Genomic DNA, 17,991 nt, shown 5'->3' with positions numbered 1-17,991 from the left:
CCAGCTCGACGCCTGGAATAGCTTCATATGGTACTGTACCAAAATGATAGGACCAACAACGCAGGTATGGCCGCTGTCAGGCAGCAGGTGTTGAACTGGCTGTACAGCGTCTTAACAAGCGTAAGTCCTGTGCAATTGCTATATATCTTTTCCTTGCTAATGTTTCCCAGGAATACACAGATGTCAACCGGACGTATAACGATGTAGCGCAGACGCTCTCGCATTACTCTTCGCTATCCTCACGAACTGATGTTTACAGTATGCATTCGCGGCTACCTTTTTACCAATACCCAAGCTAATGAGATGGACAATAGCTTACGAGGATGGGACTTCTGCGCTCCTACTCGTTCTTTCTGGCACGCTCCCAGTCAATTTCCGAGGCACAACCTACCGATTTCCGATAGCATTATGGGTGCCACATGGATATCCACACGAGGCGCCGATGGTATATGTTACGCCAACGGAGGGCATGATGGTGAGGCCGGGCCAACATGTTGATCCGCAAGGCAAGGTCTATCATCCATACCTCGTGGGGTGGGCGGAGTTTTGGGATGTGAGTGCCAACTGATGGCTTCGAACGCTCCTGCAGCTTAATTGGGAAATATCTGACATGTTTGAATATAGAAATCTAATATTCTGGATTTTTTGGCTATATTACGAGATATATTTGCCAAAGAACCTCCAGTTGTCGCGCGGCAACAGCAAAATGCACCTCGACCTCAACCATCGCCCGCGCCTGCCCCCCCGCCTGTGCCCCCGCTTCCTCCAGGAATCGGCCGTCCTCAGTCTGGAGCTCTCAATCAAAATGAACAACCTCAACCACCACCACCACCTCCTCCCCCGAAGCCTACAGCTATTCCTCCCTCATCTACGGCTAGATCCCCACCAAGTCGAGAAAGTGGACCCCCTCTACCACCACTACCTACACAACAAACATACGATGCTGGACGGTATGCTGGCCAGCCACTACCGCCATCAAGGGGCTATTCACATGCTCCACAACGAAGTAGTAGTCTCAGATACGAAAGTGTGCCTCCTTTACCTCTACCACCAAGGCAGCCCGGCAGGACTGAATCCTCAGATAGCCCTGTCAGCCCTATTACACCGCCGGAAGTTCCTCAACGGCAACCTCCGTACTCTCAATCATACCAGCAACCCCAACAGACTCACTATACCTCAAATCCAATTTCACAAGCTGGTTTAACTCAGGCTCGACCACCGCCTTCCTATACCCAGCAACAGCCACCTTACCCCGGCCCACCAGCGCAATTCCAACAATTCCCCCAAGGTCCTCAACCGCAACCGCAACCGCGGCCAAAACCTCCACCCCCTCCAGATCTCATAGATGCACCCTTAATACTCTCCACCCCATCCGAGGCATCCACCAACCTCCCCGCACCACCCATCCCACCAAACCCAGAAAAAGACATGCTCCTCCACAACATCGGACGAGCACTCTACTCCCAACGGCAACACACTCGTCAACAAACAACATCCAGTCTCCCGGGCCTAGAATCCCAGCACAAAGCCATGCTCCAAGCCCTGTCAAACATGCAGGCGGAGGTTCAGGCTCTAGAATCTCTAAACGAGCTCTTGCAGAGCAATGCGACCATTTCACACACCGCACTCCACGACGCAGATGCAGTGATAGAATCAAGCCAACATCGGACAGCTCCCAGTGTGGACGAGCTTCTAGTAGCTCCTACTGTGGTCGGGAACCAGCTTTATGAACTGGTGAGTGAGGAGAGAGCACTGGGAGATGCATTGTTTGTGCTTGGGAGAGCTGTGGAGAGAGGTAGGATTACGCCGGCCACATTTGTGAAGACGACGAGGAGTCTGGCAAGGGAGTGGTATCTAAAGAAGGCGCTGGCGAAGAAGATTGCTCGAGGTATGGGCTTGGCTACTTATTGATGGCCCGTCCACAGTGATAAATTTTCCTGGCGTAGGCCTTGTAGGGAGACCCTTGGGAGCAAAATATTAATCCAACGACAGTAATTGGAGAATTATTAGCTATCTTATAGCTCTCTCAACTGCCCAACCTTCATGTTTTCTTTATCTGCGTGACACCAAGCCTTGTCCCTACACAATAGCATTATTCTTCTCCTTTCCACCATTCTCATTGGCTTCGGTTGTGTCAGCCCACATTGTGCTTTTTTAACAATCATTCCCCCCATCTCAGCTCTCGGTGTAGGGCTACCGAAGTTGTCGTTATGCTGAGGCGTGCTGTTTACGATTTCAACCATCTGATCCAATGATAACTTGGGGGCCCAATTGCCATGCTTGCCTACTGTGTCCCTTGATAATCGATCTTCCATTCCATTCCTATCAGCTTGCTTGTCTTTCTTGCGCAATGGCCGCTCTGGAATGTCACGATATGCTTCGCTTGTTCTCCCAGAAGACAACCCAAGGATATTATTTCCTTGCCGTCGCCTTTCGCTCACCCCTTGTATGTTATAAAAGTTATTCATGGATTGCTGGCCGTGAGGCGCGGAGATTTCCGAGAATATTTTCCTTGGAGGCACAGATGATATTTCCTGGCGACTTAATCGTGGAGCATCTGGTGGTGCTAGTGGAACAGGCAGTAGTTGATCATCGATGATGGTTTTGCTGGGGGCAGCGGATATCCTGCTAGGATTCATCAGTGAATCATTTGTTGGCAGCCGCAAACTTCGAGGCTGGACCCTCCGTCGGTTCTCCAACATTTTCTTGGTTTCTGCCACTTTTGATGGCTTATCTGCGGCTACGGCTCCTTCCTGATTATTTTCCGCCATTACGTTGCCATGATTTAGATCAAGTTTTGTCCTTTTCGACTCTAGTAATGGCTCCGCAACTCGGCTTTCGGAGGACTCGAGGATATTCTCAAGTCGGCGCTCACTGATTTTCACTTGATGGGATTCCTCAACATCCCCAAATCTCCTTTGAATTTGCCGACCCCTTGTAGCAAGTGGCCGATCCCGAAGGTCCCAAACAGGGCCTGCTCGGATCCTGTTTCGAGATCCCGAGCTTCGTCGAAAGGGCGTGTCGTTGGCACGTATCGCAACTCTCCCACTTCTTTGAGTTGCATCACCAAGGTTTGCAGAAGCTGTTGCTCTGGTTGAGACTCCTGGTCTGGGCGTTTGGGTGAAGAAATGTTGAATCCAAGCGTCATTACATGTCAAATTCTGTATCCTCGGTAGGGCACCGTGAGTAGGAACAGTCGAAATATATCTGCTAATAGGATCTGCTGAGTATCTCTTACAACCAAGCGGGTAACCTTTGTCGCACCCAGATTTTGAACGAGGAAGAGAAGTTGATGTAATTGCTATGTCCCCAAAAATAGGTTTTGCCCTGATGACGTTCGGGGACGGGATTTCTATCAGAGGCTAGTTATGAATCCACAAGGACAAGAGGATGTACAAAACATGACGGAGATTTCATACCTCCATTGTAATATTCAACGTTGTCATTGGTTGATGTATGCCTCCTGGTACTCCCTACTGCGAATTCTCTCGACGCTGACACAATGACTTTTGGGGTTTTGTCATTGTTGGAGCTAGAAGATAAGACGCCAGATATACTGCATAATGTTAAGTTCTTATATTCGGCCAAAATAATGAGTCTTGAAGTTGACCGTACTATAGCCTTTCCCCTGAAGCTTGCGTTACAGCACCATCATGCGAAGTGAAGACCTCCTCTCTTTCCTGCACCAATGATTTCCCAGACACTATCTTCCCCTGAATCTCCAAAGATTCCTTTGCGGGACCGAAAATTCTGGCCAGCTTCTTTATCTGGCTTCCATAAATTCCACCCCGGAATCTCGGAGAACCGCTGCATCTATCCAACGGCTCCTGTTGAGTGGGCGGGATTCCCTTGCGCTGGAAGTTTAGGTTGTGCAAGCCTTCAAATCTGCTGATGAGAGAGAATATCCGGCGAGGTCTTCGAGCAAAAGAGTCCTGAGGAATGGGATATCCATGGGAGGTATCCTGGACGTGGGGTGGTGATGAAAGGCTCTCTAATTGGATCTGGCTTGGACGGACCCCTGGAGTAGACGATGCGTTGTTAGACTCTGTTTCATTGTGAGACATAGTTGCAGGACTTTATCTAGAGGCAATAGAGTGTGCGATTGATGCGTGTCCGACGAGAGAATAGTGATGGTCTAGGTCATGGATTTGCATATATACTGCGTGGAGCAGGCGCAGATGCTGATTGACGATAGAAGTGCCTCTTAAAGACTGCTATAAGAACCAACGAGTTAAATTATAGGTGGGCTATTTGGTTTTGTGTCGTTGAAAGCAGTTCTGTTCCGAGGATGTGGACTGTTCCTTTCCAAATTGTCACCACCCCACCAAGTTAGGAAGGCACGAAGTACTTAAGTGACAATTGATCACCACATTTTCAGCACTCATAACAGCGCAAAGTTATGGGTAGAGCATGTGCTATATTTGCTGCTCATAATGTGTAATTATAGGCAGGGACGATGTAGGTATGTCCGCCATTTGCAAGAAGAAAATTACGCCTCGGCTACCGCTAAAACAGGTGAATTGCATTTTCCATCGCTTGTTCCTTCATACTCCTTTTCCACGCCAAGGCAAGATCATAAAAGGTATCGCAAAACGCCGTGACCAATTTGCAGTTGACTTTGCGTCGATACTTTCCCCTTAACACTTATGCACTGCGGACGCTGAATGTTCGATGGACCCTCACGCCCATAGACTCGAGATCCGCATCCGTGCTATCACGCCGGGGAGTTTCATGATGGCCAGTCCTGACAACGGAACTGTACGTTGCTGAAGTGCCCGATGACGGAAACATTGACATATTTGTAGACTTTCCACCACAGGTACACACTACGCCTCTTGATGAATTCGAAGCCCACAGTTGTTGCTGGATGTTGAGGGGAACTGATTGGTTGACGGTGTTCGACTGTGCCCACAGGCTGGAAAGTGGCAGGAGAATGACAACTGTGATGACTGCCAAAGAGCCGGCTTCTGGGAAGTTGGGTGGGTTAATACATTCAACAATGGCAAAAATCCCTATTCAATATTAACTAAGATCTTGGTGAGGTTCAAGGGGTCGGACATACCAGGGACGAACATTGTGCATCCGCCCGCCACTGCAAGAACATACATAGGGTTCCATGGTGGCAAACCCAATTTCTTCCGAGCAACTACTGTGGCAACGAGTTTTGCAGTGAAGATGGAGCAAAAGAACCATATCGAAATCATTTCCGCGGCAAGAGAACCCTTGATAAGCCAAACCCAACTGTCGAACGTTTCTAGGTAAAGTATGGCCCGAACGTTGGTGACCATCTCCGTGAAACGGAAACCCACGGCCACTAACAGGACAAGTACCGATATAGCAATGATTCCGTGGCGGTAGAGGGGGCGAACTCCGATCACGACTGCTCTCGTCTGTAGGACCAGGGAGGAGTTGACCAAGATGGTAATCAACAGCGGTACAATTGCGCTGGCAACGCTGGTCGCTTTGGCAGAGTCTGTGACCCTGCTCCAGTCGCTGGTAGAAGACGCATAGAATTCATACCAGGAGGAAAGGAAGAAGACTGCAAGGAGTGCCCGGGAGGCCACTGCCATGGCTAAAGCAACAACGTTCAAAATGAACACCGGTGACTTGTATTTGGTGCGTTTGGTCAGTAGCAGTACCATTAGGAGCATCATCATACATGCACCAATCTGGAAGCCATAGCACATGCTGACAGAGACGGCGTAGTAGAACGAATGATCGATCGTTGGGATGGATATGTTGAATGGGACTGTTCCTGTGCCGTTGCCATTAGGCATAAGTATGGTGATGTTTTGCGTAAAGGGGTCGAATTGAGACATCTTTGGAGGTTCGATACGGACAATCTGATGACAGAAAGCCAGAGGACTGCTTGGACGAGTGAAGGAGCCAGCCGGATGTCGTCCAAGTTAAGGAAGGTGTAGGATGGAAAGTTGTTGCGGGTGCCTTTGAGGACCGGGCAGCTGTTGGAGAGGATGTTCCAAGGCGGTATGAGGAAGGTCGGGTCGAGTGCTCGAAGGCTGATGTAAGTGTGACCGAAAGGTATCCTCAAAGAGCGATGTACGTTGCCTGGGAGAGGGACGAGGTAGGATAGAGAGGGATGTAAAATCGTGGTAGAGAACGAAGTTGAAAGTGTACAAAGTACTGTAACTTGTATTGGTATTACTGGGTGAAGGTGTGGGTATTATGATGTTGCTTGTAGATGACAATGGGTCTCTTGATATTATAGCGACCTCGCCTTGGGCGGTGCGCGCGAGATAATGACCTAAGACAATGGCCACGTTATATTGTTGCCAACCAGAGGGCAGAATTTGCGCCATAATTGAATGTGGATCTGAAAGCATAGTGCAGTGGAAGTATAATACTAAGGGAGTTGAACAATCATAGCCGAAAGGGGGATGTGGCTGCTCGCTAAACCACGTGGTTCGGATGCTTGATATTGTTCTTAACAAGCGAGCAGCAAGCCTCCCGTCGAGGAGGGAAGCAGCAGGAATGCTAACAGACAAAGAAGACATGTGAGAGCCACGACGCTCAATTTCAGGATGACGGCGGCCTAGGCCAGTAAACCGTGTTAAGGTTGGTAGAGGAGCTAATTTTAGAAAATTAGACCTAAGAATTAAGATGTCGCCGTGTCGACGTTTTTCAATCATTGAAGATGGAAGGAGGTGTGCATTCCCTCAGTTCTACCTGAAAAAAAATGGAGAAGTTCATGCGCCTTGCTACCCACAAGTATAGCTATACTTGGGTCTCCGGAACACAGCGCGCGGGGAATCTGATCTTGGACGGATTACTGGTGGGCATCGCACTTGGATTCCGAAACCAAACTTTGGCAGTTGAGCCTGCGACAGCAAGGGGCCAGTTTCTGACTTACTGAGAATATCCAATGTTTCATTTCAACCCCAAATACTTGACAGGACTGGCCAATCTTGTAAGCTCGTCACAACGGTTGGGAGCATGCAAGCCAGCCGTGCGGACCATCAGCTACCCTGTTCTCGAGACTTGCACTGTGGCGGGCAATATATCTTCAGCTCTTGATCAGACATCGTGCCCTCTTCGTGTAGCTTCCCGCCCATTAAGATTGGATGGCCAATATTTCTCCAAAATACCTCGGATGTATCTGAAGCCCCTCTTGCGATTCCATACAACCTCTGTCGGTTGGGAAGCCATCGATTTGGCAACTTTGCCAAGACCATCTCATAGTTGAGTCTAGTTCATCTCGTAAGACAGACCGTATGAGCGGCGAGTGGAGGGAATTGTACATATTGTTGTGAGAGCCGCAGACTGTAGGGTAGTGTCTTGGTTATGGTGGCACCGCGGACGTGAAACTATCATGGGTCGTCTACCAGCATCATCATGGTGATATGTTTCTATGATACCATCGGCCACTCCTGGTTGTATCTTGCTTACTATTTTGGCCAGACCATGTATTGGGTAGTGCTCATCACAATGGGGCATAGTGGCAGCCAAACGTCGTAAAGGCTCAGCCGATAGTCTGGCATTTCAGTACAAAGAAATGAACGCTCCAGCGGCAATGGGGTTGATGTCATGGACCTCGTGGGGACTGCATAAGCATATATCCTTTGCTCAGAGTTCGGCCGTTAGCTGAGCTCCTCGGTTGACCCGTAAACTATTGACTTACATCTTACTGGTTACTGGGTAGGTAGCAGCTACCAGAAGGAGCCCATACAAGCAAGCCGTGGGGTCAAACCACCATCTTTCTTAATCCATCTCTGGAAGGGTAGGTCCCGGGATCGGAATCGGAATCGCAGACCTCTATTAATGGTGCGGCTTGATGGCACTTATTAAGACAGCATTTCCCTTGGTGATGTTGGCAATGCTTGACTGGAGTGCATGGGCGTTGGAATTACCTATGTAGGCGACGGAGTCCTTGGTGCTACATTCGCAGCTACGTAAGGCACTCAAGGACGACGTACCTTGGCGCCGAACGCCGGGTTAAAGCCGAGTCGGCATCATCATGCCGACGCCCAGGCCTGCGAGTGCGGCGCTGTTGGACGCTGTTGGGACGTGTCCAGACTCCAGACTCCGACTCCAGAGGGGCTTTAGGGGCTTACGGGCTTTTACGGGGGCCTGCTTTGTGGGGCCGAGGGCCTAATCAGCGGCGAAGTATTATTATTCCAGCGCTGGCGAGGTGCCGTGCCCAGCGTGTCGTAAGGCAAGGTACCTACCAACTACCAGTGCCAGCACCTACGGACGAAGTACCAGCTCTTCTTCTCCCCTTACCAAGTAACCCTCCCTACCACCACTGGCGGAGCTTCCCCCCCGTAGATCCCCAAAGCTCTAGGACTCTAGCACTCTAGGACTCTCTTTAGGGTTCGAGCACACGAATACGCACGCTCGCCACAGAACCCCGTCCGAACTGCTGGAAGAATGGGATGAGTGAGAATGAGTTGGACACGCCTATATGTACCCTCCGTGTTGCGTCCGGTCCTGAAGCCGGACAAGACACCTGTGCCATTGATCAGTATCGCGAATCCAGCGTGCGTATCTTTGCCCGACTCGGCTCACCGTCGCTCCTATTATTTCTCGCGTTACCCCGCCATTCCCAAGCTGGCGCCCCACGCCCACGCTCCTCACCAACGCTTGTCGGTGATATCTAGACATCTGAGTCCGCAACCCTCAGTTGCTCTTAGTCGTAGCACAGAACATCGTCGCAGTTTAACTTCAACTTCAGCTTCAGCTTCTCAATCCTCGAAGCCAAAAATGTCGAACCAGCCCAGCCACCCCGCGTTGCTCATCCCGGGCCCAATCGAGTTTGACGATGCCGTGCTGCAGTCGATGAGCCATTACAGGTGAGCATTCCGAGTCTTCAATGACCTCCAGGTCTTGTTTCTGTCTTTGAAGCGCCCGTTATTCCCAATGCTAACCTCGATGCCTCGACAGTGAGAGCCATGTCGGTCCTGCCTTCGTTGCAACCTTCAGCGAGACGCTTTCGATGCTGAGAAAGCTTTTCCAAACCACCGATCCTGCTGCACAACCTTTCGTTATCTCTGGCTCCGGTACTCTAGGCTGGGATTTTGTGGCCGCGAATCTGGCAGAGGCTGGTGACGATGTCTTGGTCCTACATACCGGATATTTCGCAGACTCGTTCGCCGATTGCTTCCAGACTTATGGAGTGAATGCAACACAGCTGAAGGCCCCCATCGGCTCAAGACCCCAACTCCCCGAAATCGAAAAGGCGTTGAAGGAGAAGAAATATAAGCTGTTGACGGTTACCCATGTCGATACTTCAACTGGTGTCCTTAGTGAACTTAAGTCGCTGTCAGAATTAGTCCGCAGAGTCTCGCCCGAGACATTGCTTATTGTGGATGGCGTATGCAGTGTTGGTTGCGAGGAGATCGAGTTTGACAAATGGCAATTGGACGGTGTCATCACAGCCAGCCAGAAAGCCATCGGAGTCCCCGCAGGACTGTCCATTGCCATGTACAGTGGCCGAGCGATCAAGGCGTTCCAGAACAGAAAGACCCCACCTGCCTCTTACTTCGCATCATTCAAGAACTGGCTACCGAGTATGTCATCACCTTTTCCCCAATTTGCTGGTCAGCATGAAGCTCACACTTTTTTACAGTCATGCAAAACTACGAGGCCAAGAAGCCCTCATACTTTGCTACTCCTTCACCACAGCTTGTCCACGCTCTCCACACCTCACTGACACAAATACTCTCCAAGCCACTATCCGAGCGCTTCGCAATCCACCGGGAAACATCTCAAAAAATCAAGCAGGCCGTGGCTGATCTCGGCTTGAAACAGCTCGCTTCCAACCCCGCCGACCAAGCCAACGGAATGACCGCCATATACCTTCCCGAGAACGTCACTGCTCAGCAGCTGCTGCCAAGCTTGTTCAAGAAGGGTGTCGTTTTTGCTGGGGGTCTACACAAGGAGATTGCACCAAAATACATCCGGTTCGGCCATATGGGTGTTAGTGTGGTAAGTTACTACTCGATTCGTGATTTCATTTTCAGGTAACTAGCTAACGAACATTTAGACCGATGCCAAACGGGGTGATATTGATCACGCCATTAAGGCTCTGGAAACTGGATTGTCGGATGTAGGATACCAAAAGGCATAGAAACTCGATAGATAGAACAACTTCACGGTTTTAGATGTTACCAAACCCAAAAAGAAAAATAACAACTGCATAGACCCTCTCTAGCCAGGTTCCACGTTCTCCAAATGATGAAATAGATTGGCGCGATTGCGTCCAGATGTGATTTTGCCTTTGATCCGCATTGAATGTCTCTCCTGCCCGTTCGTTTGACCAGTCACCGTAGTTTAGACCACAACATGGGTACAGCCACGGCGTTCACTGAATAAATTGTGGCGCAATAATGCCCATGGATTTGGTGAGGTGCAAGCATTCGCTCAGCCGCAGAAGCAGCACCAAGGAAAGCTTGTCCCCATTTAACACTAGAGTTCCTTCTTTGGGGAGTGGGATGTCCTCGATGTGAAGAAATTATACTCCAAAGTCCAGATCCTATATGCATATTAACACGATCAATACTAATGCGGCTAGAAAACCATGCTGCATTCCACACGCTCGAGGATACCCAACCAATTATTAATGGCGGGTCTAGAAGTGGCCAATTCTGCTTTGGACCCATCTCGTGCTAATCCTGTGAGTCTGGCGTAATGGTTGGAAGCTGAGATAAAATGCAATAAGTAGGACGTGGTGGGTATATAGGCCGGAAGCCCAAGATGTATTCTTGCAACCAGTCACTCGTTGTGGAAATCCTCGAGTAAAAAACCAAGCACCAAGAAATTATTTGCCAAAGTCCTCTTTGAGTCTCTTCAAAATGCGTCTCTCATCTGTCCTCGTGGTCTGCGTTGCGGCTGGTGCCATGGCCCAGAACTCTGTAAGTCCACCCCATTATCGCCCTAACAGAATGTCTACCTGAGGATCGATGGCAACATAGTTTCCATGCTAATTATATCGATTATCAGTCCGTAGTATCCTCATCCGTATCGCATTCTAGCAGCTCGACCCGCGTAGCTTCAGCGGCCGCCACGAAGCCTGCCAACTCTTCCTCCGTAGGCCAGTCGACTACCGCCTCCGTCAAATCCTCCGTCACATCTTCTGTCAAATCCTCCACCACAGCAGGTGGCTCATCTAAGCCTGCAAATGCAACGGCGTCTAGCACTGCCAAGCCGGTCACCACGAATGGCGGCAACGATATGAGTGCCACCCAGATGGCGAAATATGTGGTGGGATTCGCAAGTCTGTCGGGGTTGCTTGTTGCATTCCTGTAGAGGGATGGGAATCCGAATGTCAATATATCCGCTTGGACATCTTTCTGTGAGATAAAGTTATAATCAGGGTCCTCTTACGTACTAGTCTTGGAGGAGAGGTCGGGATATCCCGGTCCTGGCACTTGTCTAGGAACAATGACCCTTCATTGAGGCTGTTAATGATGGTTGGTTTGGGGAGGGAAGACTTTTGGTTGAATATATAGACAAATATTTATATTTACCGTGCTATTCCCTTTCGAATATATGGAGACCAGGCTGCATTGAAGACCTCAGTGAGGTGTGTTAACCCAGATCGACCAAGGTATAGTCTTAACTCTAAGAAGTCTGCAACGTCGGGGAGCAGTATCAGACACACCTATATCGTGCTGCGGAAGCGCAAGCATAGCAGAAGATGCAGGTATCATTGTATGTACCGTTCGCCTGTACATTTCACATATTCTGGCAGCGCGAGTATTCGAACGTTGAATAAATAAGAGTCCAAATAGCCACAGGCCAAGGCACAGCCACTAGACCTCTAGGATTGGCTCCAAGACAGGATGCAATACTCATAAATGTGATAAAGAGCGATAATTTAGGTAGTTAGTTGGCGCCTCCCTCCATGTCGTTGTTGAAGTTGTTCCCAGCTGTGTGGTAATCAATGGTCTTGGCATTTGGCGAACCCTCAGGGTACACGTGACTGCCGCTAGTGCCGACTGACCGACCCGACCCAACCTGAATCAGCAGCCTCTTCCAGCCTCACTACTGCCCCACCAAATACCAACATCCACCTCACGTACGACCGACCGTGAAAGCATTTTAAACACGAACACCCCTCTCAAGAAATTGTACTCCTACCACTAGAGCTGTATACACGCAAGGGTTGAATTGCGGAACTCTCCATCGCTGTGGTGAAGGTTAGATAGCTTGACATCAGGCGGCGACGATGGCTCCAACCATAGAAGAGCTCGACGTGATAGCTCGCACGTTCTACGAAGGCGGAGGTGAACCTCAGCGGGTGAGAAGCCTCAAGTCCAACTATTTCCTGTGTACTTGTAAGATGTATATTCTGACGCGTTGTATCCATAGCGACAAGCTGCCCAGGCTCAGCTCAACCAGGTACGATCTCTTGCGCTAAGGCCATTCTGTCTTGCCTGCGCCCGCTGACAATTCTTATAGTTCAAGGAAGATCCAGATGCCTGGCTACTGGTCGACAAGATCTTGCAGGATTCTACATATCCGGAGATGAAATGTGTGTTCTCTTCCTTGTCGTGGAGTTGATACTGTTGCTGACAAATTCCAGACCTCGGTCTGCAAGTCCTTGACCACGTTATTATGACAAGATGGAAGGTCTTACCAAAAGAGCAGCGCCAAGGTGAATATATTTCTCTACGATATGAGTTACCGGGACTGATTAAGTGCTAGGCATCCGTAATTTTGTCGTCAACTTCATCATACAGTGCTCGACCTCCGAAGAATCGCTCAAATCCCAGCGAACCCTTTTAAACAAGCTCAATCTCGTCCTCGTCTCAATCCTTAAGCAAGAGTGGCCTCACAACTGGCCCACATTCATCAACGAAATTATTTCCTCCTGCCACACGAGTCTCTCGATATGCGAGAATAACATGGCTATTCTACGGCTATTGTCTGAGGAGGTTTTCGATTACTCGGCCGACCAAATGACCTCTACGAAAACAAAGAACCTTAAGACCACAATGTGTGCGGAATTCTCTTCGATTTTCCAACTTTGCAACGAGGTTTTGAACAGTGCCACCCAAGTCAGTTTGATCAGAGCTACATTGGAAACTCTCCTCTGCTTCTTCAACTGGATCCCACTTGGTTATATCTTCGAGACCCCGATTATCGATACGCTTCGAACACGATTTTTGGAGATGCCCGAATTCCGGAACATAACACTCAAGTGCTTAACCGAGATTGGGGGCTTGCAAACCGGTCAACAGAATGCATATGATGAGAAGCTCGTGCAGATGTTCACCGAGGTTTTAACATCAATATCCAAGATCATCCCTCTTTCCCTCGATCTCAAATCTACATACACTTCGAGTAACTCGAGGGATCAAGAGTTCATCCAAAACCTTGCTCTTTTCCTCACTAATTTCTTCAGTGTTCACCTAACCGTAAGTCCTTGTGAACCATTATTTTTATGATTTCTTAGCTAACTGCTTCAACAGCTCATCGAGAACCTCCCAAACCGAGATTTCCTTACACATGCCCACTTCTATCTCATTCGAATCTCCCAAATCGAGGATCGTGAGATCTTTAAGATCTGCTTAGAATACTGGACCAAGCTTGTTCAGGAACTCTACGAGGAGATGCAATCACTTCCCATTACCGACGTTAATCCACTCCTGAACATGGGTGTTGGTGGGCTCTCGAACCAGGGAGCGCCAAATCCGAGCTTGCTTGCCAATTATCCTCTCCGGAAACACAAGTACAACGAGGTACTTTCGAACCTCAGGGTCGTCATGATCGAGAAAATGGTCCGGCCGGAGGAAGTATTGATTGTGGAGAACGACGAAGGAGAAATTGTCAGGGAGTTTGTGAAGGAGACTGATACTATCCAGCTATACAAAACCACTCGAGAGTGCCTTGTTTACTTGACACATCTGGATGTCGTGGATACAGAGAATATCATGACCGAAAAGCTTGTTCGCCAAGTCGATGGCTCCGAATGGTCATGGGCAAACTGCAACACCTTGTGCTGGGCCATCGGTTCTATATCGCTAGCGATGAATGAAGAAACTGAAAAGCGCTTCCTTGTTACCGTTATCAAAGATCTGCTTGGGTTGACAGAGATGAAGAAAGGAAAAGACAATAAGGCTGTGGTGGCCAGTAACATCATGTACATCGTCGGCCAATACCCTCGGTTCTTGAAAGCGCACTGGAAGTTCTTGAAGACAGTTGTCAACAAACTTTTCGAGTTCATGCACGAATCCCACGAGGGCGTTCAGGACATGGCTTGCGACACATTCATTAAGATTGCCAGGCAATGCAAGAGGCATTTCGTCGCTCTTCAACCCGGGGAGGTTGAGCCATTCATCGAGGAAATTGTCAGAAACATGCGCAAGATCACATGTGACCTTTCGCCACAGCAAGTTCATACCTTCTATGAAGCCTGTGGCTACATGATTGCAGCCCAGCCTCAAAAGAATGCTCAGGAGAGACTCATCGCGGAGTTAATGTCTTATCCCAACGCCGCTTGGGATGCCATAATTCAACAAGCCACAGCAAATCCCCAAGTCCTGCAAGACTCAGATACGATAAAAGTTGTCGGAAATGTCATGAAGACGAACGTGTCGGCTTGCTCATCGATCGGATCTTACTTCTATCCCCAGATCGGTCGGATCTACCTGGATATGCTATCGATGTATCGCGCCACTAGTCAAATGATCTCGGAGGCTGTTGCTCGTGAAGGTATGTATACCCCGTGAGACTATCAAAGCGAGCTAATACAATATAGGTGAAATTGCAACCAAGATGCCCAAGGTTCGCGGTTTAAGAACAATCAAGAAGGAGATCCTGAAGCTCATCGAAACATATGTCGAGAAAGCTGATGATCTTGAGATGGTTCGAACAAACATTGTTCCAGCTCTGCTAGATGCGATACTTGTCGATTATAATCGAAATGTACCCAATGCACGAGATGCGGAGGTTCTGAAGGTGATATCTGCAATCATATCCAAACTCTCTGTACGTTGGACCCCACATCGCTCAAAATACTCCGTGGTGCATCCCCCACTCCAGCTGGAGATATGTTGTCAGAAAATCATGGCATCCCACACCGAACATTGCTAACTTGCCTCCTAGTCTCTCATGGAAGATCAAGTACCTACGATCATGGAAAATGTGTTTGAGTGCACATTAGAGATGATCAACAAGGACTTCTCTGAATTCCCTGAGCACCGCGTTGAATTCTTCACGCTGCTTCGCGCTGTTAACATGCATTGCTTCCCCGGTATGTTAAGCCTGTAACAGTGGCCTTAGTTCAAGCTAACATACTCAAAGCTCTTCTCAAACTCGATAACAGACAGTTCAAGTTTGTCATCGACTCTTGCATGTGGGCCAGCAAGCATGACAATCGCGAGGTCGAATATGCTGGTCTCAACATGTGTCTAGAATTGATCACTAATATTGCGGAGGCTGATCCCGCGACATCAAACGCCTTCTTCCAGCAATTCTATATACCCATTCTGCAAGACATCTTCTTCGTTCTTACTGACACGGATCACAAAGCTGGTTTCAAATCGCAGTCCATGTTATTATCGCGCATGTTCTACCTCGTTTCTCCTGCCGATGGAACGGCGGCTAAAATCCAGGGACCGATATACCCTCCAGATCAGGCGGCTGCCGGTACCAGTAACAAGGAATTCTTGGGTGGCTTCGTGGCAAACTTGTTGCAGAATGCTTTCCCTAACCTGCAACCGTAAGTCGCTTGGTATCCATCATTGATAATATATAGACTAACCCTATTCAGAACTCAAATCAAGGCGTTTGTGGAGGGCCTGTTTACTCTCAACAATGCCTACGATCGATTCAAGCTTAACCTCCGCGATTTCCTTATCCAATTGAAGGAATTTGCGGGAGATAATGCTGAGCTGTATGCAGACGAAAAGGAGCAACAAGAGAGAGATGCTAAGGCGGCGGAGCGCGAACGCTTGTCTAAGGTTGGCGGCTTGCTGAAACCCGCTGAGCTTGATGATGATGAGTTGTGACTCGACGAGGAGTTGAGGATTGAATATCCCAAAGGCGAAGCACAAAGTATTGATCTCGGAGCCCGCTCTCACGGCCCCAGCACTGTGAAGCAGTTGGATGGCTGGGACATGTACGATTTGTGAATCGTTTCATTGCAGCTTTACCCGTCACAAGTCTCTAGCCATCTGTGCTTCGGTCGGCTCTCTGGACGGGAAGTTTTCCTTTTCATGGTGTTTCTATCCGATTTCATACCATCCTCATGGCGTTCATACCTAAATGGAGTTGGCCAGGATCAAGTTGATGTCGTCTGTCTAAAAAAGTCTTTATTATGTTAGATTCGTTTCTCCGACCACATCACGAGCCGGTGCACCTTCTATCTGCCAAGACATTTGGGTTCTGAGACCGCGGAAATCAGTGGATGAGCCATGAGAGAAGGAATACGGTACAATGCGAGAAACGAAAGACGGAGTATGTAGATACGGAGACAACTCTTGCAATGCATGAATTATATTATCATCGGTCGTCCACTTTGTGATATCCATTTCTCAGTTGAGGCTACTAGAATAGTATACCGTTCAAGTAAGATGCTTAATGGGGTTTGTATTGGAGTACATACGATATACCGAGCTTAATTGCTTTGGGGGCTAACGAAATATAACAAGAGTAGATAGTTGTCTTTCATAGACTCGATGACCTAACACTTCCCAATCGTTATGCTTGATATCCATTTTCTTGCACACTGAAGGCACATCCTACCACTATAAATGAAATGGTACGGAGTGACTGGGTGCATCAGGGTCCACGAATCAGTCATTACTAGCAGCTATAATAATAGGGGTTCAAGGTCCGCGGCCAGAGACCATTTAAATCCGATCGTCCGCCGTTTGCAACGGATATTGCGAAAACACCTCCAATTTTGGGAGGCTTTTAATTCATATATCCAATGATATCAGCATGAGGGGTTTCATCGGCGGATTATTCGCCCATCTTACAGAGTTATCAACTATAAGATACAACCACAGGTTCCACGACAAGTTGCAAGTACGACCCCTCAAGAACACAACAAGAACAAAAGTCCACAAAGCCCTCACAACAGAGATCCAAAAATGTCGTTCCCGTACAAAACGGTACTTGTTATAGGGGCTACGAGTGGAATTGGCCTAGCTTTGGCTGAAAAATGCATAGCCATTGGCTCTCATGTGATAGCGGTCGGGAGAAGAAAGGAGAACTTGAATGATCTAGTCCAAAAATACGGCAACAACAAGGTCACTATCTTTCAATTCGATATCACAAATCTTCAAGGCATTCCCGACTTTGTGAAATCGTATGCATCCGATACTCTCCTCCTTCATCTTAGAACCTATTTTACTAATTTTCCAATATCAAGAGTCACAGCAGCACACACAAAGTTAGACAGCGTGATCCTCAACTCAGGAATCCAGAGAGGCTTTGATTTCACCAAACCGGAGACTGTGGATTTAAATATGCTTGATCTCGAGGTAACAACTAATTACCTCTCGCATATACACCTTTTCACGCACCTCCTCCCCCACCTACAGTCCCTCGCGCCCACTCTAACGGCTCTGATATTCGTAACCTCCGGCCTAGCACTGGTTCCCTTCCCACGCTATCCCAATTACTGCGCTACCAAAGCCGCAATGCATCACCTCATCCTCTCCCTCCGTGAACAGCTTTCTGGGTCCAATGTGAAGGTTGTAGAAATCCTGCCACCAGCAGTGCAGACGGAGTTGCATGATGAGAAGCATCAGCCGGATATTAAGGGTGGCGGAAGAGTAGGAATTCCAATTGGGGAGTTTACGGAGGAGGCATGGAAGGGCCTGTGTGAGGGGAGTGAGGGAGTTCCCGTGGGGATCATAAAGGGGCATTATGAGGGGTGGGAGAGGGAGAGGCAGGAGGGGTTTAAGATGTTGGTTAGAATGATGAAGCAGAGCGGGCAGTAGAATATTTGAGTACTGAATCTTGTCAATTGCTCGAAAGCTTGTTGCGTAATCAGGAAACGCTCTGATATGGGCTAGGCTC

The 17,991-nt window shown here is 48.7% G+C and overlaps 7 protein-coding genes across 7 annotated transcripts; 5 read left to right on the top strand and 2 right to left on the bottom strand.

Annotated features, from left to right (window-relative positions):
- Positions 1–66: 66 nt before the first annotated feature.
- Positions 67–1,911, top strand: BP5553_03468 (UBC-like protein; the record flags this gene model as incomplete). The annotated part of the gene is made up of 4 exons (XM_032012091.1): positions 67–120; positions 171–258; positions 315–553; positions 625–1,911. 4 exons carry the CDS (start codon positions 67–69, stop codon positions 1,909–1,911), a joined length of 1,668 nt encoding a protein of 555 aa, XP_031871784.1.
- Positions 1,912–2,015: 104 nt separating this feature from the next.
- BP5553_03467 (uncharacterized protein) lies at positions 2,016–4,064 on the bottom strand (the record flags this gene model as incomplete). Its single annotated transcript, XM_032012090.1, has 3 exons — positions 2,016–3,352; positions 3,420–3,556; positions 3,616–4,064. The coding sequence occupies 3 exons, from the start codon at positions 4,062–4,064 to the stop codon at positions 2,016–2,018; spliced, it is 1,923 nt and encodes a 640-aa protein (XP_031871783.1).
- Positions 4,065–4,644: 580 nt separating this feature from the next.
- Positions 4,645–5,819, bottom strand: BP5553_03466 (uncharacterized protein; the record flags this gene model as incomplete). Its single annotated transcript, XM_032012089.1, has 2 exons — positions 4,645–5,012; positions 5,063–5,819. 2 exons carry the CDS (start codon positions 5,817–5,819, stop codon positions 4,645–4,647), a joined length of 1,125 nt encoding a protein of 374 aa, XP_031871782.1.
- A 2,899-nt stretch (positions 5,820–8,718) lies between these two features.
- BP5553_03465 (Alanine--glyoxylate aminotransferas-like protein) lies at positions 8,719–10,084 on the top strand (the record flags this gene model as incomplete). Its single annotated transcript, XM_032012088.1, has 4 exons — positions 8,719–8,807; positions 8,899–9,524; positions 9,584–9,942; positions 10,001–10,084. 4 exons carry the CDS (start codon positions 8,719–8,721, stop codon positions 10,082–10,084), a joined length of 1,158 nt encoding a protein of 385 aa, XP_031871781.1.
- A 724-nt stretch (positions 10,085–10,808) lies between these two features.
- On the top strand, positions 10,809–11,262 carry BP5553_03464 (uncharacterized protein; the record flags this gene model as incomplete). Its single annotated transcript, XM_032012087.1, has 2 exons — positions 10,809–10,868; positions 10,957–11,262. The coding sequence occupies 2 exons, from the start codon at positions 10,809–10,811 to the stop codon at positions 11,260–11,262; spliced, it is 366 nt and encodes a 121-aa protein (XP_031871780.1).
- Positions 11,263–12,184: 922 nt separating this feature from the next.
- Positions 12,185–15,971, top strand: BP5553_03463 (putative nuclear export factor CRM1; the record flags this gene model as incomplete). Its single annotated transcript, XM_032012086.1, has 10 exons — positions 12,185–12,256; positions 12,328–12,357; positions 12,418–12,490; positions 12,542–12,613; positions 12,664–13,376; positions 13,431–14,673; positions 14,720–14,949; positions 15,067–15,214; positions 15,265–15,682; positions 15,734–15,971. The coding sequence occupies 10 exons, from the start codon at positions 12,185–12,187 to the stop codon at positions 15,969–15,971; spliced, it is 3,237 nt and encodes a 1,078-aa protein (XP_031871779.1).
- A 1,086-nt stretch (positions 15,972–17,057) lies between these two features.
- BP5553_03462 (putative short-chain dehydrogenase) lies at positions 17,058–17,912 on the top strand (the record flags this gene model as incomplete). Its single annotated transcript, XM_032012085.1, has 1 exon — positions 17,058–17,912. One exon carries the CDS (start codon positions 17,058–17,060, stop codon positions 17,910–17,912), a length of 855 nt encoding a protein of 284 aa, XP_031871778.1.
- Between the last annotated feature and the right edge of the window lie 79 nt (positions 17,913–17,991).

This window comes from Venustampulla echinocandica (genome assembly GCF_003357145.1).
Source record: "Venustampulla echinocandica strain BP 5553 chromosome Unknown scaffold_1, whole genome shotgun sequence".
Lineage (NCBI taxonomy): Eukaryota > Fungi > Ascomycota > Leotiomycetes > Helotiales > Pleuroascaceae > Venustampulla > Venustampulla echinocandica.
Note: the sequence above shows the minus strand (reverse complement) of the source record. Positions and strands in the feature narration are given on the sequence as shown.